This window comes from Quercus lobata, chromosome 4 (genome assembly GCF_001633185.2).
Source record: "Quercus lobata isolate SW786 chromosome 4, ValleyOak3.0 Primary Assembly, whole genome shotgun sequence".
NCBI classification, from domain to species: Eukaryota; Viridiplantae; Streptophyta; class Magnoliopsida; order Fagales; family Fagaceae; genus Quercus; species Quercus lobata.
In genome coordinates, this window is record NC_044907.1 from 687304 (window position 1) to 714850 (window position 27547).

At 34.6% G+C, this 27547-nt stretch overlaps 1 protein-coding gene across 1 annotated transcript; it reads right to left on the reverse strand.

Annotated features, from left to right (window-relative positions):
* Positions 1-465: 465 nt before the first annotated feature.
* Positions 466-26982, reverse strand: LOC115988137 (callose synthase 2-like). The gene is made up of 43 exons (XM_031111783.1): positions 26785-26982; positions 26205-26430; positions 24344-24444; positions 22542-22663; positions 22347-22440; positions 22041-22151; positions 21839-21955; positions 21664-21756; positions 21480-21571; positions 21099-21225; positions 19777-19914; positions 19604-19680; positions 19413-19506; positions 16891-17013; positions 16679-16796; positions 14195-14529; positions 13950-14002; positions 13795-13855; positions 11673-11754; positions 11547-11596; positions 11368-11454; positions 9892-10026; positions 9408-9502; positions 9201-9282; positions 8959-9119; positions 8729-8852; positions 8544-8641; positions 8326-8458; positions 6523-6674; positions 6127-6239; positions 5898-6020; positions 5719-5787; positions 5434-5623; positions 5190-5349; positions 4713-4832; positions 4335-4453; positions 4135-4218; positions 2844-2956; positions 2520-2749; positions 1635-2429; positions 1497-1547; positions 1146-1331; positions 466-961 (listed from the first exon to the last, which is right to left on the reverse strand). Exons 2-43 carry the CDS (start codon positions 26386-26388, stop codon positions 713-715), a joined length of 5841 nt encoding a protein of 1946 aa, XP_030967643.1. The 5' UTR covers positions 26389-26430; positions 26785-26982; the 3' UTR covers positions 466-712.
* Positions 26983-27547: the final 565 nt, after the last annotated feature.

The following is a 27547-nucleotide window of genomic DNA, read 5'->3' on the forward strand; positions in this document are numbered from 1 at the left end:
AATAGCTGATGTCACATCATTTGGAAAAAATTGGTAGCTTTCCCGTGCATCGCACGGGTTAGCGACTAGTAATATCTAAAATCAATAAACAAATATTTAGGGAATGATCTTATCCAAAAAAAAAAAAATATATATATATATATATATATATATAGGGAATGAATAGTTGCTCTATAAAGATAGGGAAGCACTGTTACTAATAAAAAAACAAAACAAAACAAAAGGCGAAAGAGCTTTACATCTCCATAAAGCTCTTCAACTCTCCCTTGATGCAAAGCTAGACACACCCTTAATATATTACCATATAAGGATTTGAATTTGCCTAGAAAATCTTAATGATATCTAAAATCAAGGAAATAAAACCACATTCTAGAAAATTCTAAAAATTACAAAACTCAAAATAAGAAGTTTCCTGTGAATGCTTACTGAAAAAGGCATGCAATGCAAGCTGCTTACATAGTCAACTTTAAACTGATTGTAAGGCCCAATAAGCGTAACCAAGTAGCTAACTAGCACAATTTACAAATAGCTAATTTGCTATCTTCTCAAGTTTCTAATAAAAAGAGACATTGATTTACATGATCAAGTGGGACATGTTATACAAACACATCAATGAAATGGTTTTTCCATATGATGTGCAAGGGTAAAAGTAACACTGAAGAGTAAGAGACATTTTTTTTCTAAATTAAGGGAACTGTTGCTGGGAATGCATTTACTCTTTGTTGTTGGCAGAGCGCTCCTTCCTCTTTCCACCAAGAATACGGGAAATCTGTAAACCTCTGCTGAATGCTTGGTTGAAGAGCATTCGTGTTTGGAATTCAGAAACAAATGGAAACCAAGCCAAGAATGCAACTGGGGTGAACAGAAGCAAGCCCATGATTATTTCATATCCACGAGCAAGCGCCTTGATTGATCCCCAAAATCCAGTTCTTTCAATCAATGGCTTACTAGCTTGTGCAATCTAAAATGAAAACAAAAAGAAAGCAGGAAGAAAAGAAACAAATATTAGGTTTGATAAATACCATTAACAACAATTGAAGCCCACATCTGCATAGACCTTGGAAAAAAGAGAAGGTAAAGACCAAAAGAGAGTAAATAAAATAACATATGGAAGGACTACTGTGATAGTAAGATAGTTTACTGACCTGGAGCAATCCCCAACCCGTTGGCATGAATGCAAGAATGCACACTACGATGTCCCGAACTGTCATATGAGGAACTGCTATTAAGGTAATGAAAACACCAAGGAATGTCAGGGAAATTAGAACCTTGATCAATCGAAACAGAAGCTGGAAGTTTGCACTTAATCGTCGCCTTCCAACTGACACAAACTGCAAAAGGTTCAATCAAAATATTAAGATATAATTTAATTTAAAACTTGTTGCTGTCATGATGTGATATCAAGGGATAGAGTTTCCTATGAGTTTATTCTCAAACATGAGAAGGAGCATTTTACGTTATGCTTCAATAGAAGTCTGAAGGCTTTTGCTACTTACCTTCATCAAAAACAATACTGAAATGATCACAAGCCATGAAACTCCATAAACCTGTTAACCAGATCAAATTAATTAGAATTATTGTAGCTACCCAGTTTATTAACATTTCTTAATGTTGAAGAAAAACACAGCATATACCAGAAAGCTTTTGCTCTTTGTAATGTTCAAATGATATACAAGCCCGAATTGATAGATGAAAAAGCGCAATGATAACAATATCTCAACAATAATACCACGCTTCCCAGAATATCGGAGATGATCTTGTTCCTTTTCCCACCAAGATTCCCAACTTTTTTCTGGAGGAACACCTATCCCCCCACGGTTGCTTATCCATTTATTCCAATCTGTCCAGTCATCAACAATCTTTTGCCACTCAAAGCCTGATGGATTGAAGAGGAAAGGAGCAAAAAGCCATGCCCCCACCATGAACCATATTGAAAAAGTGATCAAAACATATGAAACTACACCTCTAAATGATTGGCTAAATAATTGGTACACAATAAGCAGAATCATCAATTCAATGCCCTTAACAAAATGGCTGCGAGAATAGAGCCTGTAGTTCTCAGCAAACTTAGCATGGACCACTACAAAACCTCGACCAGTGCCTCTATATTGTGCACCCCCATGAAGCAATGTCCTTCCATAATAGTGTGTCTTTGTTCCCAAAGAAAATGTGAAGAAGACAGGAGCCAACTGTAATTGCATTAATATGAAATCAGTTAATGCACTACGGAAGCCTCTTTCCAAACCGATTTCCATCATCATAGGCAAGGACATCAGAAATCCAATTTGCACAATAGATTGAGAAGCAAGAGCTACTTGAAGAGGCTTATTGTCTCGAATACCAGGTTGAGTGCTCAGACTCTCTTCAAGTCCACTGAGAACAAGATAAAGGCGGCCATAGAGAAACACATAGACTGTGAGCACAGTCATCTGTCAAAAACACAAAGAAAGTGATTCACATAATTATATGGGACCATACAATATATATACATAGGCAAATAGGTTATATCTCATACATACCAAGGTACTGAAATAGAATCCAACTGTGGTAAAATAACATGACAACATTCGGAAGAAATCAAATCGGTGCCCAAGCCTATATATGTCACGACTCAATGTCTGCTCACCATTTCCATTAGCTATCTTTGCCTCAAACATTGAGATCTGTTGAAGGCCAACATCCCTCCCCTTACCAACTTGTATATATTCATGATGAGTAACATTGCCTTCACGTAATGTAGAATTGAAACCTGCATACCATGGAGAGATGCTAAGATAAATGGCCAAGCTAAATCACAAACTAATTTAGTCTAGTACAAAACAAGCTCTCCAGCTAGAAAATGCCTGCAAATATGTCCTCGCTTAAGTTGATGCCTTTGGAAGCTTTGCTGATACCACCTCTAGGAATGTGGAACAGTCTATCAAACACATCTGGATGACCATAGTGGAACCGAACTCTGAATGAGCAGCAGAAAATTATGGATTCAGTGAATCAGATATGAACATTAAATAACCAAAAGACACATCAAGTGGAAAAATGCGACTGAAAAAAAATGTAAATTTTGGGTGGAGAAACTTCATTCATATCATAATTTTATACATGAACACAAGCTTAAGAAGGTAACTGTCCATATTATAGCTTCAAACATTTCATTTCACAGTTTGGAATTCATCTATTAATTGTAGCTGGTCACTTGTATTAGGCTTAAAAATCCCAAAATGATATAGGGGTAAAATATGGGTGTAGAAACCTTGAACACCATTGAATATTTTAAGAGAACTAAGAGAAAATGGTTTAAACTTCAAAAAGACTGGTTGTATAGAATTTTTTATCGGGGAGATAACCATTGGTCAACTAAGGAGAATTTTTAACCCAAACATTTGAACTTTGGAAAATTATATAGAAACATTGAAATTTTGAGTCATCATGACTCCACTGTAATTTTAACAATCTAAATAAAAGAAGAAAAACCAATTTACATTCAAAGGATTTGATCCTAGTGCTGAATTGAATTTTATTTTTATTGATTCATGAATTTACATTGTTTGATGCTGGTGCAATAGCCAGTTCCCTCTGCCCACGTGATGTGTCGTGGGTCCTAGTCTAGGAATTGGTCTTTCCAAAAATTGGGAGTAAGGCAACCTACCTATCACCTCTCCCAAACCCACAGAAGCAGGAGCTTATGCACTAAGTATTGACTTTTTTTCACATTATGTAAATTTTACTTCCTTGACTTAATAACCTAGTGCTCAGGCCTACCAACAATAACTTGACAATATAGATAATGGATCAGAAAAACCTACTCAAGCCACAAATGGCACAAAGATTGAAGCATTGCAGGAACCATAATTTGCTGCACAAGTATGAAACTTAGATTTTTTGGCCCATTGGGCGTATGAGCTATTCAAATGAGAGGTAGCTCTCTTCCATCCCTTAAAACCCATAACCCTTGTGTAGGCCAGATTTTGTTCTATGCTTCTTGTACTGAATGCGGGTTTACTATCTAAGCTAGATGAAATGGAACTTAGATTTCTTGTAAACTTATACTTTAAGATAATATATGTTCATACACACAAATATTTTTTTTGATAGGTTTATACACACACAGATAATATATGTATAGAGAAATCTTACTTTAGAGGGCTAGCTAACAGTCGCTGCCCAATAGTTACAAAACTATTCTCCTGATTTGACATAAACCATGCCAGAGATGAGACACTGCAATAATAACAAAATCATGATGAGCTACACAAAAATCACATATATGTTGTCTTATTTACCAGCAGCACTACAACCAAAATCCGGATTGAGATAAGCAATGCCCATAAAAGTACCTGCCAGTGAATATATGCTCCCGAAGTCCAAGGATGGTTGGAAGTCTCACACCATCATGTTTTTTAAGAAATTCTTGAAGCAAGTTCCTCATTTTGAAGGCTTCTTCCATATAGTTATCCTGTTGAACAGTTTACTTAACAATATGACTTTTGCCTATGAAACCCCGTTTGGTAAAATTGTTAAACAACTCATTTTCAGTTTTTAAACAATATTACACGCATTTCCACATATTTTTTCACCTACACGTATTTCAAAAAAAATATAAACAACATTACTCAAACTCCTCCACCAAACGGGCCCTAAGTTCCCAAAAAAAGTGTGCACAAGCGCAAATACATAGATCCACAAACAAAAAACCATATATATTCCTGCTGTACCTGATTCATATCTATTGTTTGCAAGCCTTCCCCACGTGTAAAAATAATGGCATGATTTTGATTTTCTGGCTTGCCCTCACCCAATTTCGCATCTCCAGGAAGCTTTATCCGATAAATAACCTGCAATAGAATATCCAAACAATAACTCATGAAGCATTACACCTGGTTGGGAAAAGTTACGGAACAATGTTGGTCATATAATGCCTATTGTTGGATTCAAATGAACAATCACAATATCGTTCCAATTCTGAGAACTGCAGGATAGAAAAAGAAAAGACAGAATATAAAAATTTTTGTTAAATCATCTGTCAATCATTATAATCTCTTGAAACAGACCACAAGGTCATCTCTATATATGTATCACTTGTGAATACAGGAGGCTGTGCCAGAGAAACAAAAAGTCTGTATAAAAGTACCATCAGTGTTTAATTTCTTGAGTTATCTGACCCAGTTTCCAGAATAATCTAACACTTGTACCTGGTCCAAATTTTGTACTGGCTCAGATGAATCAATTGACTTTGTTGGCGGAGCAGCCTTTACAAGAGCTGAATAATAGACCTTTTGAACAGTTTTTTTGGAATTATCTTTACAAGGTTCTTCAACTTCATCAATGTAAGCTACCCGAAGAGATGGGTACCTGAGAGAAGGAAAGTAGGATATGTAAATAACAGTTGCTTAGAGAAACATTAATATGACAATAATTGAATTTTGGAAGAAATACTTTGTCATAAGCCTCAAAATGTCTTTGGCACGAGGATGACCAGAGCGTTTGTCAATGCCATACTGCTGGCATGACACCACATATGTAAACTTCAAGTCGGCTAATGCTTGACATTGTGACCATAATGACCTTTCACTCTTTGAGTTTTCCTCAATATCTAATACAGCAGCCTTGTAGCCTTTCATTAGATCTGAATAAATGCAATTAACATTTATAAAAATAAGATGGTGCACAATGAAAGAAAAGATGAAATTACAAGTTCACAACCATGTTTTCCATAATCACCTTCATCCTTTGCCATATCCAGAAAGGCCTGAAGTTCCAAAGCTTTCCGGTAATACATCATGCCTCGAACTTATTTGTTGAGAGTAGGGTGATGATATATGCAGAGAGCACTCATTATCAGATAAAGGCAAAAGAATGCTTCTTCATGTCACAGAGAGAGAGAGAGAGAGAACTTATACCAGTTCTGGTCAATGTCTGGCCTCTATACGATGCCCATAAACGGAGTTCTTCTTCATGTTCATTTCCTCTGAGTTCTTCTTCATTACTACACTTGACCCGTTCTAGAAAATTTTTCCATTCATCTGCAGTAAATGACCATTTTATGGAAGAGCAAGTCAGTTTTGCCAACAGAAATGATATTTAAAGAGAACATAAGTAGTTCCAAAAGTGGTGGAGGAGGAGGAGAACCTGGAAATATCTTTTGCAAATAAAAAAGTATTGTAACTCCATCCTCTTCAATTAGCTTTTCCAGGTCGTTTATGGAGAAAAGAACATCCTCTATATAGTAAGGAGTTAGGACACTACAAAAGAAATAACAAATATGTCAGGAAATATATGTTGCAACTAAGATATATTGTGAAAAGAGAGAGAGTGAGAGAGAGAATTTGCATAGAAAATTATTTTAAACAAAGAGAAAAAGGTGAAACCAGCCTTCAGATCTTGACTTAAAAGTAAGAATTGATCCAGACCCACAAACCCAAGGGGCTACAACTCATTAAGTTTTACAGCAATATGTGCAATACATGTATACAAGGAAAACTGCAATAGCTTCTGTCAGAAAGGTTCAATGCTTAGAGAGCTTACGAGAAAGAAAGCATATTTCGAACTTTGGGTGCAGGAGGCATCTCCATAAATAATGAATTGGAGAAGAAAGAAATACGTCTTCTAGCTTCCAAGTTGGATGGCACATCCATAGCAGACTCCTTTACGGTAAGCAGTAGATGAAGCCTTTTAATCTGTCAAGACAATAATGGAGTTATGCTGGAACAGAACTTGGAACTAATCATAAGCAGTGCCAAAGTTGAAAATTAAAAGGAACTTTTCTATTGTATGCAATTTATTTTAGATGCACTTAATTATCTCAAATAAGAGAACAAGAACAAGGCTATTTTTTGCAATACTAAAACGCATATTATATCAATCTATACATAACAAGGATTTACATATTTAATTGGCTTTGGTTCAAAGAAGAATTCAATTTTGGAGTTGTTATGAGTACGTTTGTGGTTGGGGGAAAATTGTAAAATTTTGCTATTAGTGTAATTACCTGCATATAAATAACATTCATGTGTGTTAGGGTATATATTAATGAACCCTAAGCACACTTCCTGAAGTTAACAGGAGTCATGATCAAATTTTTTAACATCATTGCAACAAAGAATATTAAAGTAGGGTTGATGTATTAATCAATGCAATGGCCCTGTTAGCCCTCCCCTAGGTCCATTGGTGGAATTATGTAGGCAAGGACTGGCTCCTTTATTTTGTAAATGTAACATAGGTATTCCATGGTAAAATTACTCATAGTAACTTTCACGTTTTGAGCTACACTTGTAATATTACAGTAAAGTCTTTGTTTTTTTTTTTTTTTTTTGACTTCATTCCATGCCAAATTTGCTTGTACTTCTGGTGTTTGATGTATTCTTGGGAATTACATGTATTTGGGTTGTATACTTGAGCCGTGGTCAAAGCTGCTGAAGAGTAAAACTTGCAACCTGACTGCGAATTGAGTTGCCCACGAGCTGCACAAGTGTAACAAAAAGGAGAGTCCTTTATTTCAGCATGTTGCGACCTAGTTGCGGTCACTACTTGCCTGAGGACAAAATTCCAGCACCTCATTCTTATCCTAAGCTAGCTCAATTTGTACCATCCCCAACCCATTCCAATCCGCAAGAACAAAATGAGAAAATCCTAAGAGAGTACATGGAGAATTTTGTGAAAGTTTAGTGTGCTCATCCTTTGAGAGAGAAAATCCATAGCTTTTGCCTTTTCTTTCCCTCTCACCATATTCATATATTGAGTAGTGATTTCCCAAACACTCCATATTATCTTTGAGTGATATACCTTGAGTGATTATTGCTAGGAACCATTGGAGAAGAAACACCACAAATTCAAGAGGTCTTGGTGGCTTACCATTGACCACTCAACGCGTGGACTTTGAGAAGTCAGTTGCTAGCTAGAGCTTGAAGGGCTCAAGTACTAGGGGAGGTTTAGGCTTGGAGGGTCTTTATTCAATCTTGTAATGCAACTATTCACTAGTGGAGATTTTGCAACAGTGCCACAGAGGGGTTTTTTGATGGGGGCATTGGTTACCTCTTCAAAAACACATTCCTGTGTTTTTGTTTGGTTTGCTTATTTATTATTCCGTACTTTAATTGCTTTGTAATCATTTCTATATGAATATGCATGAAATGGAATCTGGTTAATCACTTATATTGGGCATTAATTGTTTCTTTTCATAAGTAATAAACTTTAGTAAATCACCAAAATTGCCAGGTATACAGAGAAAAACCAACATCAACGTGTGATTTAACCATAAAATTGGTAATTGGTGTCTATATATATACATAGGGTGTTAGGTATTATCTTTCAACAACAGATATAACTTACTTTTTCCTTCCAAGCTTCTGTTTCTCGTTTAACAGGAAATCCAAGTTCACCAAAAAACTGATATTGTTGATCAAGGGGTTTCATTCCCTCATCTTTTCCATGATAGCCACCACCATGACTTGACTCTACCAAACTACATAAGAAAAATAACAAAAGGATAATAATAATATTAGCACATTAATCTACTTCAAGGAGATAGTTGCACCCAAATAATTTACCTGATAACCTCATCTTCCAGTATGTCTCTGGTCACAATTTCTAGCATGTTGAGCAAGACAATTACAACCTGATCCTTGTCCTCCTTTTTATTCTCTAACTGTTGTAAGTATTTAGAATCCAGTTATGATTTATTGCCAACTTTGGTTCAAAAGAAAAATGTGAAGGTCATCGGTAAAACAATTACCAAATATTTAATGAGCGTAATAAATTGTTCATAGAGGCTAGGGAGGGCACTCAAATTCAATTCCTTTATCAAATCTTCGTTTTCTATGTGATTGTCAACCTTCAAGAAAATTTCATTTATAATCCTGGACAGAGCAAACCATCAAAGAGAAAACACAATACATTAGGACAGATGAAATTATACTCCCTCGCTCTTTTGATTAGATATATATCAATTAGTAGCAAACTCACTCTTTTTCACGTTTTCCAAGAACCAAAGAGTTTATTATATTTTTAAATGAAGCATAGCACTCGCAAACAGCAGAAGTCATGTAATGATCTTTTTTCAATCTCTTCTTCAACTCATTGTCTCTTTGGTTGCTGTCTTTAGCCATATCCAATGCTACTGGAATCTACACAGCAGGTACAGGTTTAATTCAGTTACAGGTTTTAGTGTAGCTAATGGAAGAAATTTAACTCAGAAGTAGATTAACCTTGCTAGCAAGTAAAAATGGAGGCCATTGGATAAGATCCAGACCACTTGCCCAGTATGGAACAAGCAACAGGTCCATTTCCCTGCAAATTTTACATCTAAGGTTTTAATTCCCAAGGCCCAAAATATTTATTAAAAAAGAAGAGCAACACTTAAGGTTCACCCAAGAATCAAGGAAAACATATCCAACGCTGGAACATCATTTTACCAGTTAGTTATTAGATCCTCCTCTCTAAAACTACTGATTATTCTGTTCCACAACTGAGCAAATTGTGCTGCATTCTTCCCTTTATCAGATGGAATCTGAAATAAACAAGCAACTCATTAAGACTCGAAAAAACTGCCTTGTAGGCACCAAAAGAAACAGGTGCTGAATTGGGTTTTTTAAATTAAAAATTGTCCAAAAAGCTTAAACTACTAGGAAATGGTGAATTTAATTCACTTAAACATAATTCTAACATTCCCCCTCACATATGGGCCCAACACATGGGATTTTTAACATTTTTAATGGAAGGGAAAGTAGAGACAGGGATCAAACTCAAGATCTCCTGTTCTGATACCATGCTAAATCACCGATTCTCCCAAAAGTTTATGCTTTTAGGAAATAGTGAATTTAATTCGCTTAAACATACTTCTAATTGGGTTAATTGATCATTATCATGGTATTTAATAATAAAAAACAATAACCAAACCTCAAATTTGCTAGAGAAAGTGGCCTTCAGTCCCTTCTTCTTTGTTTTCTCATTCCTTTCCACTGGAATTAAGCAGGCATTAAAAGCACCTGGCAGTGATTCGAATCGAGACCTCAGCATTACCAATGTTCGAATCTGAGAAGTCAAACAATGGGTTGAGTGTTCAAGACACTTATTAAAGAATTCAAGCTAAAGGAAACCTCAATGTTTTTATTAAACTCTTCAATGGTTTTATATAAATTTTATGTAAACAACAAAGGAGAAAGAGCAATTCTGTGCTATTAACATATAGGAATGGGGTACTCATGTAAGAGCTTATCTAAACAGAAGGTTTGAGAGTAGTCAAAACCAGAAAATTACATGTATATGCATGGAATTCAAGATCCCGTTATATATCTACATTAGGACATTTAATTCCTTGGCAGCAAATCAGGAGTAAAGGTCAAAAGATGCTTGAAAATATGAATCCTCATGGAGTTCATGCCAACAATGCACCAATGAAAGTAAAATTAATCAAGCAAAAAACATCTTAATCTACATTAAGGCCCATCAAAAATGATAACAGACTAAGAGAGTGGAGATTACTTAAAAATATATAAACATAGAATAAATAATACATATTGAAAGTTTGATAGTTATAACAAGAGGGGAGGGAGGATTTGAACCCCAGTTCTCCTACTAAAGGAGAGTAGGCTATGCCAGTAAACTACAAGTCTCTTGGAAATAACATATACATGTGTGTGTGTGTGTTCTCACGATCTTTTCATATTCTCTCTCATTTTCTATCACGATGTTCTAATAATCAATAGTTTCATAATAGACCAAAATCCTTTGAAAGCACGTGGAAAGAGTGATGTACCTCCATTCAAGCACCGACTATTAATGGGTCAGGTACATCTGAACTGTACTACATGTGCAAACTTATCAATTCCTTTCTTTCTTCTAACTTCTTCTACCACTAATAATTTATATAAAGATTTCCTCTTGAAAGTACTATACAGATTGGACCCTTTCACTGTTGTTTGGTGATGCACGAAGTGTATGGTATTCAACTATACTCTAAACCATCTTCCCCATTATAACATCAAAGTCTTGAATCTAAGGATATAGGTTACCAAGAATGCTAAGAAGGTGAAAGCTCTGATATCAATTTGTTGTGGGTGTAGTCAATTATAGTGGGTTTACGTGAAATAGAAATAGAAAATTTGAAAAAACAATCACACAAGAAACTCAAGATTTACATGGTTTGGTCTTGGACCTATATCCATGGATAGTGCCAAGGAGAATGTTTCACTAGGAAAATAAGGAGATTACAAGAGTGGCACACGAGCATCACAAAACCCAAACCCAAATACACCCAAAGAGCTCTCTCTCAAAATGTAGACAACAGGAAAAAATCTTCTTGGTGCCATTCATGCAACCTTTTAAAATTCAAGCCACATAATAACAAAGAACAAAAGAAGGAGCTCCACCAACCTCTCCAAGACGGCGAAATGCACCATATAGACCCCCAAATATTGTGGAGAAGATAGCATACCAAATCTGAGTATCCATAAAGTAGACCTGAAAAAGTTACTTACATTAGAAACTCATATGAAAATGAATAAAGCTAAAGAATTATGGAGCAGATAGACACCAGAACAAACATAACTTACAATAATTATTGGAGACCAAATTGCAATCACAACACCAATGTTGTTCTTGGCTGCAAACAGCAACTAATGACATTACAATCCATGTCCACAATAAATTAAAAAAATTCTTCCAACTCAAGCTATTACCTTGAGGGAAGAACTCATGCCACTGAAATGTTCTCACAGTAGCTTGCATTATTTGTCTTGTTGGAGCCACAAGAGGCCTAATCTGCAAAGAAGAAAATTTTCAGATGGATTTAACCAATGCTAGATCCTAGAATATATTACATCTATAGATCTAACATCAAACAATATGTTTAAATCACTCGACTACATGAATTTGTGGAATCAGTCAAACCAATTCAGTCAAATGTTCATGGTTTTACCATATAAGATTCTATCCAACTTACAATTAATGTTATACATGGTTGATCTCCTATGGACTGCAGAAAATTCTCTTTTGCACACCCATGCATATGCACATATATTCATTCGCAACTTATAATTCTAAAAATAATTTTTGTACTTTGTATATGTTATATAGTCTTAAATACACAGGTAAAAAGTGTGTTTGGAAGTTTGGAAAAAGAGGAGAGTAGGGGTAAGGGGGGAGGAGAAGAGAGGGGGAGGGAGATGGTTACCCCTTACCCTTGTTTGGATGTTTTAAACATGAAGCGGGGGAACGGGAATAGATATCCATATCCTTTGTTTGGATGTTTTAAAAATTAAGTAGAGGGAGGGGAGGGGAGGGGAGGGGAATGGTCTTATAAATTGACAATTATGACTCTCATTTGCTAATTTCAAAGAAATAGATACAAATTGGCATCATAGGGGAAAAGCTGACAATTTAAAATTTTTAATATAGGCAGAACTGGAACCCCTCCGTTCCGCTCCCCCTCCAAATTCCTCCAATTTTGGGGAATTAAAAAAGAGGGGTTAGGAGCGGTAAGATACCCCTCCTAAATCCCTTCAAACCCCTCCCCCTCCCCCCTTAAAAAGCTTTTAGACAAGGTACATTAAACCATACTCCTCAGTCCTCCCCTCCTCACTACTCCTCTCTCCTTCCCCTCCACACAAACAAGCTACAAAATACTATTAATAGTATATGGTACTATTTAAGCATTATTCCTCCCATTTCACATGCATATTATTGGATAAGGATGCTTAGTAATGTTAAAAGTTTTTTGTCATATTACCAAACATTTCCCTGCCATTCCAAGCATTTTCATGCCTTTCTGAACTTTCTAACTGCTTGACAAAATTCAAGGAAAATATTTATAGCAGTTTAAATTCATGTCAGCATCTTTCTTCTATTCCTGACTTGTATCGTTTAATAAAGATGCTCAAAAGGCATGCAACATACATTAAATAGTCATTTACAAGGCTTATCAATGTAAGTGAAAGGTTCCTTCTATATTACCAAGAATTTCCCTGCTTGTCCAAACATTTTCATGCCTTTCTGAATTTTTTAACTGATTAACAAATTCAGAGCAAATATTTAAAGTAGTTTAAAGTCATGGTAGCATCTTTCTTCCATTCCTCACTAATATCATTGGATAACGATGCTCAATATGCATGCAACATACCTTAAATAGTCAGTTACAAGGCTTATCAGTGAAAGTGAAAGGTTCCTTCCATATATACAAACATCTCTTGCATTCCAGTTGGTCAAGCATCAAAGGTAAGAAGCTTTGTTTCATATTTCCTAGAGCTTTAATGCTTTTCCAAATTTTCAAATTGTTTCCATTGAATTTCAAAAACAATCCAAAATGTTTCAACTTTTTTGCCAATTGAAACAATCCACTCGTTGAAATCTAATACCATAATTTATCTACTAGCAATACCTAGTGACTACTAAAAAATAAAAATAGTGAGCATTTATAATTCACCCACAACTTTGTCAGTAAAACACCCAAGGATATTGTAATTACATATCATGAGAATGAACAGACGTGCAGAACTAACTAATCAATACCCAAAAAAAAAAAAAAAAATTCCCTTAACTTCCACAATAAGCACAAATGTTTCCCAAAAGGTCAGTTCTTTGCCAGAGCAATTCATAGATAATAATTTGACCATAAAAGTTGAATAAAACCAATGATTATTTGGTAAATAAACCCATCCAATATTTCACTTATTAGCACTAATTTGTTTGATGTATATGATTTAGACAAATAAAGGTATACCATACAAGAAATAACAACAAAGAAAGACATAGCAGCAATAATAAGACTCATACATAAGCTCTGAAGAAAGATAAATGAAATACCTCTATGTAGTAACTGAATGCTAATTTTGATACAATCAGGAGAACCCAAAACACAGTGTACCTAGAAATCAGAAAAATTAGAAGATAATCAGCAAGAGCATCAGTGAATCGCATTCAAGCCATGCTGACCCAAAAATCAAACACTGTTCTCTTACTTGATAAGAGAAATCGTGCTCTCATGCATTGCCCTTCCAACATAGAGCCGAGGCTGCAAGATATCAAAAGGTTGAAAGGAAGAAAGAAAAATTTAAGATGGTAGAGATGCTGTATGGAATGAATTAAGTTAAACAGCAACCTAAAAATGAGCTTCACATGTCATACCCATAGGCATGCAAAATGTAATGTTCGTTCAGCAATAGACAATTATCATTGAAAAGTTTTAAAACATGCATCTGCATACCTGAGACCACCACATCATGAGCATCACAACCTTATAGTTTGATCCTTCAAGAAATCGGCGAATGAATGGGAACAGAAACAACACTGTGCAGAGCATGTTTGGAGATAAGTAAATGAGGACAGCCAAAATGAACAAAGATGGTGAACTTGGACTGTTTCCAAACCAACTCTTAATGGTCTGTGCAAACCCCGGAGGATTTTTCCAACTATAGGCATATGCTACTGGTAAAAGTATGACCCATGCTGCAGAAGAAACAGCCTTCAAAATGTATCTTAGCTTGACATGTAATGACATGCTCTGCCTTGCTTTCCAGCTCAGGACTATATCAAGGACAGCTGCAATTGTTCCAAAATAATAATAATAATAGCAGTAACAAAAATAATCAAATCACAACTATCTTATAAAGCAGGAGACTGTCATATTGATAATTGAATGTAAAGATGTATGCGAAGGATATGGTGGGCTTCTTTATATTACTGAGTCTTAAGAAAATGCCCAAACTTTTCCAAAACTAAAATATGCTTAGGCAACGAAAACCAAAAACCCCAAACAGGTTTTAGCAAAACAAGCAGGAGACTTAAAAAGACCAAAATCATGAAAATGTTGAAGAGAACTAATGGTTGCTAGGGAATTTTCACCCCATTCTCCTGTAGGACACACTTCGATATTTTTGTTAATCTTGTAAATCGAGGTGCTTGAATTCACTATCTCTATTTTGAGCCCCAATAAAGTACATCTTCTTTTTTTAAGTTTTGTGCAATGTTAATGATTTTGACATCTTGATGGAGAAATATGTTCTTGTTGGTACATTGTATTAATTCTTGCCACGTATTGCTTCCTTGAATAGATTAGTGGGTCATTTTAACTCCGCCTATCACCTATGCCTATGCTTAGCGTCATTGATTTTGTTCATAACCAGCCTCAAGCCCGGAAAAATGTGGAAGGTTGCGGTATGTTGACAGTCAGTTTAAATTTTAGTCAATCTAATACTATTATGAATTGTGGAAAAATTATTTGATGTCATCATGCCTAAGGACTAGCAAAATAGAGACAAAATAGGAAATTTTTTTTCTTTTCGTCAATTCACCAAAACTCCCAAGCAGCTGTATTAATTCCTATGCAGCTGATTTTCCCTCTAGATAATTGATTTGGAGACAGACATGTCTACTCATTCACAGTTCGACATGGGTGTCATAAATGGTAAATCCCAAAAATCTAGATATGTGGAGATGGCAACTATTTGACTGAATATATATTTGAGATATTTATTTCACTGTTTGCATGCCAAAAATCAATGTATAATGAAACATTTAATAAAGATACTATGTTTAACAATCTTATAATTCTAAATGTACTAAAAAAAATGAAGATGATATTTTATTAGTTTGGATATTATTTTTGGACATGGATGTTGCTTCCTAAGTGTTTGGCAAGCCTATTTTCAGATTGGAGAATCCATAAATCATAGATTATCAAATGGGCCCACAACCCTATCTTGCCATGACTCCTAGATGCAATTCTGATGAAAACATATCTGTTAGGTTTTAGTGTTGGCTGCTTCCTATGAAAAAACGTGTCAAAACGTTTTTGAATTGGTTGTATTTTGGGTTAGCTTAAAAATCTGTCAAGAGCTCCTGTTGAAAGAATTTAAGAACTTTTTCATTTTTCGCCCAAGCGCAACTAAGTTTGCTCAAGCAAAATGAATCTTGTGCAAGAAAAATGAAGACTCACTCGAGCAAGAAAATAATGCAGACAGAAACTTCTCCAGTATTTCACCAACATTCACTTGAGCGAATTCATTAAGACTTGCAATCCGAGTTCTGCTAGAAGAAGGATTTGTGCTCAAATTTTACCCTATTTTGTGCACCTATATAAACCACTTGATGCATGTCTTTTTGAAAGAGAGAAAGGCATTCTATACCATAGCAACATAGAGGAAACCTTGTTCCTTTCTTTCCTTGTGCCAAACTGTAAAATATATAGATTTTACCTTCTCATCTTTTGATATTTTTTATTCAATTTTCTCTCTAGCACATCACATTTCCACGTCCTCTCTCTCTCCTCTCTATTTTTATTCAATTTGCTCTCCCACACACATCCCCACGTCCTCTCTCTCCCTCTTTCTCTGCCTCTCTTCATCAAATGGAGCCACATGATAAAATATATTTGTTTTATTAATTTTTTTAACATAGATCGGGTTTATTTTAGATTATTTTAATGTGTTGTAATCTAAAAATAGAAGATGTGATGTAGGGTGTATTGTAAAGTGGTGTGTTAAAAAAGATAAAGTAACTTTTTGATATGTCCAAATAGCATTTTTTTAGAACATCTGATGTTAATTCTCTAAGGCTGAAGAACAGAGATATAGTACAAGTAGGAGAGAAGCAATAAATAGAAAGAAAATAGCCAAAAACAGTTTTGTCCACATGCATGAGATTAGAAATAAATAATGCACCAACAGAACCCGTTCAACTGGTTTCCTACCTTGTACAAGCTTCAATATTGCAGCAGTTATGAAGATACTCAACACCTTCTTGAAAACATCACCCTCAAATACGGAACTTAATTTCCCTGACCCATTCGAAGCAAGGATGATCATCGCCTAAATTAGACAGAGTATTTGAACATTGTTCATAATATTAGGAAGAGAAAAAAGGCAGGAAACACAATGATAAGAAAATTAGAAAAAGGATTACCTGTAAACACAAAATATAAAAGCTCCACATTCTATCAAAACTTCTAAAGATATGCCAAAATGAGCGTATTTCAACAAAATAAGTTTTCCCAATCCATCGATCACCAGTATAAGGTTTCTCATCCTGAATATCAATAATTTCCACAATTAGAAATGCAATAGTTTTAACCAAAATCAGGTTGACAGATTTAGTAGTGAGAAAAAAAAAATTTTTAATGGCAATTTTTTAATGAAATTGGGCAATTGAATAAATTTGAAACTTAGAGAACTCAATTAAACGAAAGTAAAGTTAAAATACTAAAATGAATTTTTGTCAAACTTAGAGGGTGCAATTTGCATTTTAGATAAATTTGAAACTTAGAGAACTCAATTGAACGAAAGTAAAGTTAAAAGACTAAAATGAATTTTTGTCAAACTTAGAGAGTGCAATTTGCATTTTAGCCAATTTTTTTTTTTTTTTAAATGCAAATTATAATTCTTAAAAATCCTACTTTGTCAACTCCAGCAATAGGGTTTATATTCTCCTACAAAAGGGGAACATAATTTACAAGTTGAGTATTGATACCATGGTTAACTAAGTTGATATATATATATATATACATATGGAATGATTTCAAGTTACACCTAGTGTGACTTTAACCAATATTACACCACTTATTAACTTTTATTAATATTATGAAAATCCTACTGTTGGATTACATGGTCTCTATTTTTTTAACACACACTCCAAATTTCGTGTTAATCATCTTTCTATTCAATCCACAAAATCATCTTTTATACATAATTTAAAAGTACAAAAACTTGAAATCTAAAAATTTGAATGATGACAGAGTTACAAATGTTTGATCGTCTTGAAATTTTCGATCATGGAGGGTATGTGAAGAAAATGTAATCCAAAAGTGGACTTGTCAAAAGTTGGATCCAATAAAAAGATATTGAGAGATGTCATATTCCCTAAAATTACACTAGGTGTAACTTATATATATATGTGTGTGTGTGTGTGTGTGTGTGTGTGTGTATAAGGCCCAAAGTGATACATGTCAGCTATTTAAATCCCAAAATTAAAAGAATGTTGTTTATTAAGTGGAGCAGTTTATGGTCTTAAATGTATGTGCTACTCTAAAATGCCATCAATAAGATTAAGAAACTAAGTGGACTAGTGGCATATTGTATAAAAGATCCATATCATTGACTATGACAGTTACTATAAATACAGGAATTTAGGAAGACAAAGAGCAGAATATAAATGTGTAGATACAAAAACAGAAACCTATAAATCTATTAATCATAATTAAGGGTATAGCAACAAAAGCAATAGCTGTTGATACTAACTATGCTAGTACTACTAGTAGTTTTTAAGTCATTACTGCTCTCAAGAAGGGCATCAACGTATCCATATTTGTACACCTGCATCTGAATTTTGTATTAACATACACACAGGGAATGGATACTTCAGTTAGTCCGGGGCCTTACTCCAGAGAATAAGGGCTCATGTGCAGGTTGTCTTCAAAGATCCTCGCCCAATTTGGTAAGATTAATTGCGCGCGCGCGTGCGCACACACATATTTACAAGAAAAAAGAAAAAATCAATTAGTGCATGGTATTTTGAAAGGCAGCACTGTTTACCATCCATTATAGGCTTCCTGTTCTTTCCATAATGAGTTTGAAAAGACTGATTGGACAAATTCAATTGTGGCTTTCTACTCAAGTTCCTGATATAGTTGCTAGCTTTCTCCTGATCTAAATAGTTCCTCAAATTAATCTGGTTACAATTGACTTACTACTGTTTCCTGGCTGTTTGTTGTTGATTTGTTGAACCCCAGTTCAAACTTGTTCAGGACTTATTCTAGTAAGGTTCTCCAATCCCACTAAAGCTCTACCGCAAAACCTAGGTCTGCAGCAAGTGGCTTTTTTGCTCTAGTCTATCCTCTTTCATTATATCTTTCTCCCAAACCCTGGATTTTGGCTCTTTCTTCTCAGATTCAATTCCCTTATCCCCTCTCTTTTCATTTCAATAATTACAGTAACCTAGCCTTTACTTTTTGTTACATCTGATTCCTCCCTATTTAGTATTTACCCCAACCTATATTTCTCTTCTCTAACTCTTCCTCACCTAGGCAGTGTCTCTGTACATGCAAGTAATGAATAGCAATATAAGCCACATGTAAGAGGCAAATATTACAAATATAACTAGGAGCATGAAACCGTCTCCTCAAGACACAGCTTTTACATTTCTACTCTCATCTTCTCTCCCTCCATCTCCCTCCATTCCAAACATACCCTGACTGTATGGATATATGTTTGAAGCATATTTAGTACAAAAAAGCTTAAGATAGAGCAAGAAAATTCCCTGTTCCATCAAGGGACAATATTTCATGAATTTACAATGAAATAAGTTAAGATTCATTAAAAAAAATCTTCATCAATAAAAGAAATAAATTTAGATTTATATGTTTCAAAGAAAGATAAACAAGACTAGAAAACTAACAAACAAGCAACATATAACCCAAAATTACAACATACATCCTTTTTGTCAGCTCGAAGCTTTTCCGGAGGTTGGCAAAAGAAATCAGCATCAGCACGCATAGGCCAACCTAGCCGAAAACAATCAACTGACCTACAATTCACACCAACATAATTTTTAATAATATACTACATTCTGTACATATGAAATTCATATAAAAAATAAATAAATAAATAAAAACCCATTGTACCAGAAGTATTCATTTAAATCATCATAATTTCTCCACTGAGAATGCTTTGCTTTTCCTCCTTTGTTCCTTTTAGTTTCCTGTAAAGCACAAAATAAATGGTAAGACAAAGCAATCAAATATCAATAGAACAAAATGCATTTTCATAGACCCAACAGAACGTGCAGAAGCAACACCTTTGCTATTGTCTCATATATTGGAGTTACCACTTTCTTTAGAAAAGCCTCATCATCACCACCATAGACTGGCTTTACAGGCTCACCAGTCATTGGACTAATACTTCCAGCCAGCATCCCATACAACTCAAAAGCCATCTATAAAGATTGGAGTACAACAAATGAATATTTATACTTAAATCAATCAAGATACTCAATTTTCAATGATAGTAACCAATTCAATGAGACTATAAATATCATAAAAACTATAAATATGAAACATGTATAAGAACCTGAAAATTCAGAGCAAGTCTATTAAAATTTATTCTGAACATCCATAATTTATCTTTTAAATTGGCCAAAGTTCAACCACTCCATAACCATTCTTCTTCTTCTTCTACTTTTTTTGGTTTGAGACCCAAAATTCCACAACTCAACTAAAGAAATTTTTTTAAGTGTAAGGCAGAATGTATGAAACATGGTAATGACCAGAATGCACTACAAATAAGTTTATGGAAAATTCTAATATACACCATGGTTCCACGTTTTAGAAATTTGCAATGGTATACTTGTAACAATGATATCACTGCATACTTTAAACCTACCAACCTCTAATGACTAGACACTTGACAATATCTCATAACTTGAATAAACCGTAAAGGTTTATTTATGGAATTATTATTTTAAGAGAAAAACCTCTATCTCTGTTTCCTAAAACAGGGGGGAAAAGAAATATTTGGACATAATTAGTACATACTCATCAAAATGTTTAGACTGAACAAGCTAGATATTGCTTACTAATTAATATATTTATTAGTAAGTCCTTAGCTTGCAAAATTACACTACCTATGAAGTCTATGAGAACAACTAGGGTGGCACCTCTATCATATTGTATAAAGTAATTTCAAAAAACCACCAAGTCAGTGAGTTGACTTGCATATTCTTGCAGCCCATTCAACCCCGCATACATCTTCCAAACCTCTCCTACCAATAGATCATAAAATTACAAATAGGAACAAACGTGTAGCCCTTCACATCATGACCTTGGCATTCCCAACTACTCACTATAGCACATCAAAAATCAAATGAAAATACAAATTATGTATATTTTTTCAGTTATAATCTCTTTATAATATCTAGTAAAGAATTATTAAAAGTAATTTTGTCTTTATATTTTGGTTCCTTCAACTTCCATGCAACATCCCCACACTTGAATTAATTCTCATAAGTATCTATATCTCTCATACATCTCCTTACGATTTAGAGCCCTAAAGAAATGAAAAAGAAAAGCTAATTCATTTTTCTCTCATTGCAATCTCAGGAACAATTTGAACTGTACATACATGATGATAAATATAGCAGAGGCATTCTGGCATGAATCTCAAGTTTGAAGCTTCTCCCCATATAAGAAGATATAAACCCATGTATAGTAATTTTCGCTGCTGCACTTCTTGTTGAATTGTTGGTAACCTGCCAATTAAAAAAGCCATAAAGTAAGAGCAATATATCAAATCATGAGTGCCTGACCGTTTAGCATCAACTAGCATGAAATAGAATAGGAAATACAGAAACAGAGAAATTAAGGTGCTTTTTAAGTACCAACTACAGCACAAGGAAGCAGCAGTGTAGCACTGTTGCACACAACACTATAACTAATCCACTTGGCACTTCAAAACAAAACATATTTTTGAAATAAATAAAAAATAAAAAATAGGAAGCCTCACCAAAGGCTACTTTTGCGATCCAAATACTTGCACCACCTTTTGTAGTTTTTAAAAAGTTTCTTCATCACTTCTGTCAGAGCACGATCATCCAACTAAAGAGGCAAAAAGTAGCATATGTTATGGAAAATTAAAGATGGTCTCAAAAAGTAAAAATAAAATCCCGAGCAATCTAAGAAAATAAGACCTTGGGTTGCTGATCAGGCTTTGGGAATTGTCTTATGTGCACATTTGCAAGCAACAGAATCAAGTGCTCCCTTTGATTCTCAACATTATCTTTCTGTATATTAATAAATGGAAAGTAGCCTGCTGATTAAACATGAAAAACCAAGTAATTGTCAACAAACAATTTGGCAAGTCACCTGAAAACCAAACATGGCCTGAAGCCAGTCTAGAATGTCTTCATTTACTTTCTTCTGGTGGTCCTTTGGCCATGGCAAACCCCTGATGTTACGAAGTGCAGAAACACTAGCTTGAATCTGCAAATAAATAATTCAAAATCAAACTCAAGTGTGCAAGAACTAAGGAAAATCAACTATTTCACACCAGAAAACTGGAACAAACCTCAGGATATCTCATAATAGCCTGATTTTCACTATCTGGATCAAGAGGAAGAATATTATAAGGCTTATATAACTGTTTCTTCTCCTCGACCTTAGTGTGAGCTTGCAAAATCTACAATAGAAATCAAAAGGGAAATACTGTCCAATTACCACAAAAAAAGAGAAAAAAGAAAATAATTACTACATCCATATATATAAATGCAACCACAGCACATGAGGGTTCTTGGACAAAAAAAGTATTCTTTTCAGAAAGTCCCAATAGCTTGATATCATTCAGAAGTAAGATGTAAAATGCATTCAGTTTCACCTCATCAGACATTTCAATAGCCTCAGTCTGATTTACAGCCTTCAAAACCTCAAATAGGACAGAAGCAGTTTGATATGCTTTTGTAAGTTGGGCACTGAGTCAGGAACATAAACTTAATATCAAATAAATATAATGCACTAGAGCCAACCATCAAGAAAGTAATCAACAAGACATCAATTCTCTCAGAGAACCAACCGGTCATGTTTATCAGCAGCATTCTGCAAAGCTTGAATATACTTTTTGTAGTAATCCTGATAAAATCTCTGCATTTCTCGAGCATCACTCTTCGCCCTTCCTGCCAATGTCGTTTCATTTTCCTGAAAATAAAATAAGAGTGGATAAATATTTCTTCAGAGAGACCCTTGATTAGAAATTGTAGGGAATTAAAGCCAAAAGGTAATGACATCTTGAAACATTATGGAACACTTTTTAAGGTAGAGCAAATTACTTTACTTCAAAAGGAAGAAAAATGAAAAATGAAAGGAAAAAAAAAAAGGAGAAACCAGATAGAAGGCACTGAACATGTATATCATTTAAAGTCAGTCATCACACAAAAGCAATATCTGAGATAAAAATACCAAATCACCATTGAGACTATTAAGCAGGTACAAGACGAGTTTGAAATGTTGTCTGGTTTGACAGCCAATTCTGGTTAGAGTGAGGTGTTTTCTAAGCTAAGTGCTAATTGGCACTTAGGGTCAGAAACTTCAATTCTCGAGTGTCCTCCTTTGTTTCTTGATTCTATTGAGTTCTAACTTGGTCCTAACAGTTTGAGGAAGGTGGAAGAGTAGAATAATACAGCTGCAGTTATGAGACAAATATGGAATCTCTTTGCTCAGGCATGCTCTATCATGGTTGCTTGGGTAAAGCTTTATCTTAGAGCAATAAGCATTTGGGTAGTTAAGAGTCCCACAAGAGAGCACATGAGAATGGAAAAGGATCCTCAGCTTGAGGAACAGAGCAAGAAATTTTTTGAAATTCTCAGTGGGACAAGGAGATACTATCTTCCTTTGTCATGATTTTTGGCATCCTGATGGACCACCATATTCTAATTTATTTCCTCTGTTTTTTCTCTTTTTTCAATGAAGTTCATTACTTATCAAAATATATATATATATTATGAATACGACCATATAGCTCTCTGTGACGTGGCAAACAAAATGACAGTAAAAAAAATTTTAACTTCAAGATGATAAATGGTGTTGCCATGTTGGCCCCTAGCTAGATCTGAGGACACACTCACTGTCTATTAGGACCAGACTACATTAAGTTGTTTTGAGTACTGCAGACTCAATTAATTAGCTTCCTTCAAAGAATGCTAAATATTAATGTACTGAAACTTGGAAGCGCTTAGAACAAAATTCCCCTTTGTTTCTTGGTGGAAGTTGGTATGGTTTACAAAATCTATTCCAAATCATTCCTTTATAAACTAACTTGCAATCAGGAATAAGCTATCAACCAGGGATCAAACAGGTTAATTGCAGTTATATGGGAGACATTCTCTGCACTGATTGTAGGAATGAACTGAAAAGCAGCTGTCACCTACTTTCTGAGTGATCATTTCACTAAGAGAGTTTGGCAGACTATATTAATTACGTATTTGATGAAGATAGTGAGACAAGTTTGGCAGAACATCATGAATGCTGTTAAATTGATACTTGCTGCAAGCACAAAAATGAAGAATTTGCATTCTGAAACAAGAAAAAAGGTGAAAAATTCCATTCCGAACAGGGTTCTCCATAGTACGTGGCATATTCCTTTTTTTCTGTATGCAGTTTTTTTGCCAGTATGTTTGTACTGTGCTTACAGTTTCTCCTCTTATATTTCTCCATTCAGTTGAATGAAATTACTAATTCACTAAAAAAACGCAAATCATGATAGGTATATGAATTTTCTTTCTATAAATTGTTACACCTTTGATCATGATCCTTCTAGAATAATATTGCTTACTAGAGAAGAAAAAGTAGATTTAATGAGCAAGTGATTTTAAAGCTCACCCTCTCTAGACGTTGAAGAAGTGCAGTTTTAAATTGGCGAACACCACGTCCACTAGATGTAGGATCCAGTCTGTGAGCTTTTTCGAAGGCATAAAACCGACCTAATTCCAGCATTGACAAAAATATGCATTTGAGTTCAGATACATATCAGAGTTCAGAAAGCACCCCATTGTATTCATTAAGAGATATACACCATGTTAAATTCTGACATAATATAACATATAAAAATAGACAAAACCAAATGTGGTGATTTATTAGTTAGGATAAACAATAGAATCTACGAAGAAAAGAATGTCTTAGCAATTGAACAGCAAAATCAAATGTTATTGATTATAGAAAAAACCATATAAATAGTATAAGTGTGAGTTAGAAATAAAAGACCAGTACTTCCTGATATAAGTTACTAAAAGTGAAAAACTGTCAAACAGACAGAATGGATATTTTCTTGCTGAAGGGACCTCACGCATGGGAAGAGGAAAGACACTTAGAAGAACATGGAGTGTGTTTCTTTAGAGAGTATTTTGAGTATTTTTCTATTATTTAAGTGAGAGAGCACCATTGGATGTATTGGGGTTTTGGGATGGTGAGTGTCTCATTTGTGATTTTGTTAGTTGATATTGAGAGATTACTTTGGGTGTAATGGGATTTGGGTTAGTTTGTGTTTGTGAGAGTTTTGAGCGTGTTTGTGATTGAAAATATCATCAATATTATATGGGAGTGTCTGTGAGTCTGGTTTGTGAGAATTAGTTATGTGATATCATTGATACAAAATTTTGGTTGTCATTGTCCATTGATACATGAAGTTGGCTGAACTACATTAAACTTTTGTGTCTTATATGATTTTTTTTTTAATGCACTTTCTCTAGCCCCAAAAATTCCTACAAACTGATATCAAAGCTCAAGGTTCATCCTAGTGTGGTTCAAGAAAAGAGTTTTTGTACAATTTTGCAATTGGTTTAATATATGCACACTCAATTTTAACTTCAGATGTAGAAAAAATGATCAATTTGTTCGTGAAAACTTTCTTAGATTAAGGTGAATTGCTTGGTGGAATATTATTTAGAATTTGCCTCAAATTCTTAACTTTACTTGGTTTGAATTTTCTTAGTGCGGGTTTAAAGTCTATGCCTCGTTAAGAAAGTAATTTGGTATTCATTGTTAACTATGGAAGGTATTCATACTCTGCCAAGGAATATGTAGTGAAGTTTTATATATACAGTGGTGATAAAGGCTCCTCCCACATTGGGAGAGGAAAAGACTCTTAGAGGAACATAGAGTGGGTTCCTTCAAATAATTGTGTGAATGAGAGAGCATCATTGGATGTATTGTACTTTTGGGATAGCGAGTGTCTCCTTTGTGAGTTTTTTAATTGATATTGAAAGTTTACTTTGGATGTAATGGGATCTAGGTTAGTTTATGTTCATAAGAGTTTTGAGAGTGTTTATGTTTGTAATGATCATGAGAGTTGTCAGTTTGATTTAAGAGAATTAATCATGCGATACTGTTGATGGTGAATTTTGGTTGCATCATCCATGAATGTAGGCATAAAGTTGGCAGAACCATGTTAAAATTCTATATCTTATATGAATGTTTCTATTTCTTGTTTTTCTGAATTCACTTTTGCTAATCCAAATTCCAACATAAGTTCTACCTCCAGAAAACAATGGAAGACCCGATATTTACATCATATACAGCTAACTGATCAAAGCAAGTAAAAATCAACATAGTTTAAAGTATGTTAAATCCACTGACTTCTTAATTCTAGTGGATCAAAAAGGATACTTAATCAGGTATAGATACATACACAAAGCATACAAGCATATATACAACTCAAATCATATAAAATAAAACTGCAACTTACAGAGATAAGCAACTCTTGCGTTGCTAGACTCAACTTCATTAGCCACACGAAGAATTGGAGCAATCTCGACCAAGGAAGAAGGCACCACCTCACTATCCAAGATTGGCTCTCCTAAATTTCCGGCAGTCTGAGTCCGCAAAATCCGCCTAGGCGGTGGCTGATCAGACCCCCTTCTACTTGACATCTCTAGACCCCAACAAATATCAACTCAAGCCACCTTGTTTACCTGCCAAAACCAATCAAGCAAAATAGACAAACTCCCATCAGTTTGAATCCAAATTATAGGTCTGCCACAATTTCATTATATATAAAGTATAAACCCCTGAAATTCAACCAAAAAAAAAAAAAAAAAAAAATTCACCCAACTGAGACATAACTCAATACTTGACTCCCTTTTTTTCCCCCAAGTTCAAGATATTAAGAAACATCAAAAGGCAAAAACTGTGTATCTAGTTACCTACTATTCTTTTGGTTCACTTCCTTAGTATCAAACAAAGTGGAATAGTATTGTTTCTGTAATAACGAAGTACAGAAACAAAAGAAATAATGGAGTGTTTCCAAATCCAAATGTAAAGCATACCTCAACTAAGCCATTATATGTACCTCTGAAAATGGTTGAAGCATTTGTTCGATTACTGAGGCACAGATATACACAGAGAACTGTGTCTTAGACAGAAAACCAAAGAAGCAAAAGAGAAAATCTTCCAATTTGAAGAAGTGGGTTTCGAAGAAAAACAGGAACAGAAGTAAAATGAAGTGGAAGAAGAAAGAGTATGCCAGCTGCAGAGGACTTTTAAGTAAACAAAAATATATAATATAGCTTTAAACATGCAAACACTTATTGTTAATAATAAATAAATAAAAATAGTACAGCATAAACAAGGAGAGAGAGAGTGAAAACTTACATATATAAAAAAGTAAGATAGATCTAGAGAGAGAGAGAGGTTGGTGAGTGACTTAGGGGCTAAGAAGGAAGAAGGAAAGTGAGGTATAATATTGCAAAGCAAATGGCAAATATTGTTCCAATGCAACGCAGAATCAGAAGATGCGGATGCAAATATTATTACACGTCGAAAGTCAAATTGCTCTGTTTCATGGGTTTTAATTAATACTCCAATCACAACATGCCAAGTCATTCAAACGTTTCCTTTTTCCGGTTTTGGCAAGTGGCAACATGCTGTGATTCGTGTGAAATTGGATGCCCAATCGGAGGGAGAAAGATATTTTTGTAAATCGGTTGCACCTGCACGCAATCTACAAATATGGATTAACATCATGCAACACTTTTCTTTTTTCCTTTTAGAAGGGCTCCTGCATATTATATTACAACAAGACCTATAACA

What these genes read in the sequence shown, in the direction of transcription:
- LOC115988137 (XM_031111783.1), bottom strand. Translation starts at nt 26,388, where the DNA reads ATGTCAAGTAGAAGGGGGTCTGATCAGCCACCGCCTAGGCGGATTTTG. An exon ending in TCTGCTATATTTATCATCAT is followed by an intron (nt 19,915 to 21,098) that starts GTATGTACAGTT and finishes CAATCTTTATAG; the next exon opens with ATGGCTTTTGAGTTGTATGG. An exon ending in GATTCTATTTCAGTACCTTG is followed by an intron (nt 2,430 to 2,519) that starts GTATGTATGAGA and finishes TGTTTTTGACAG; the next exon opens with ATGACTGTGCTCACAGTCTA.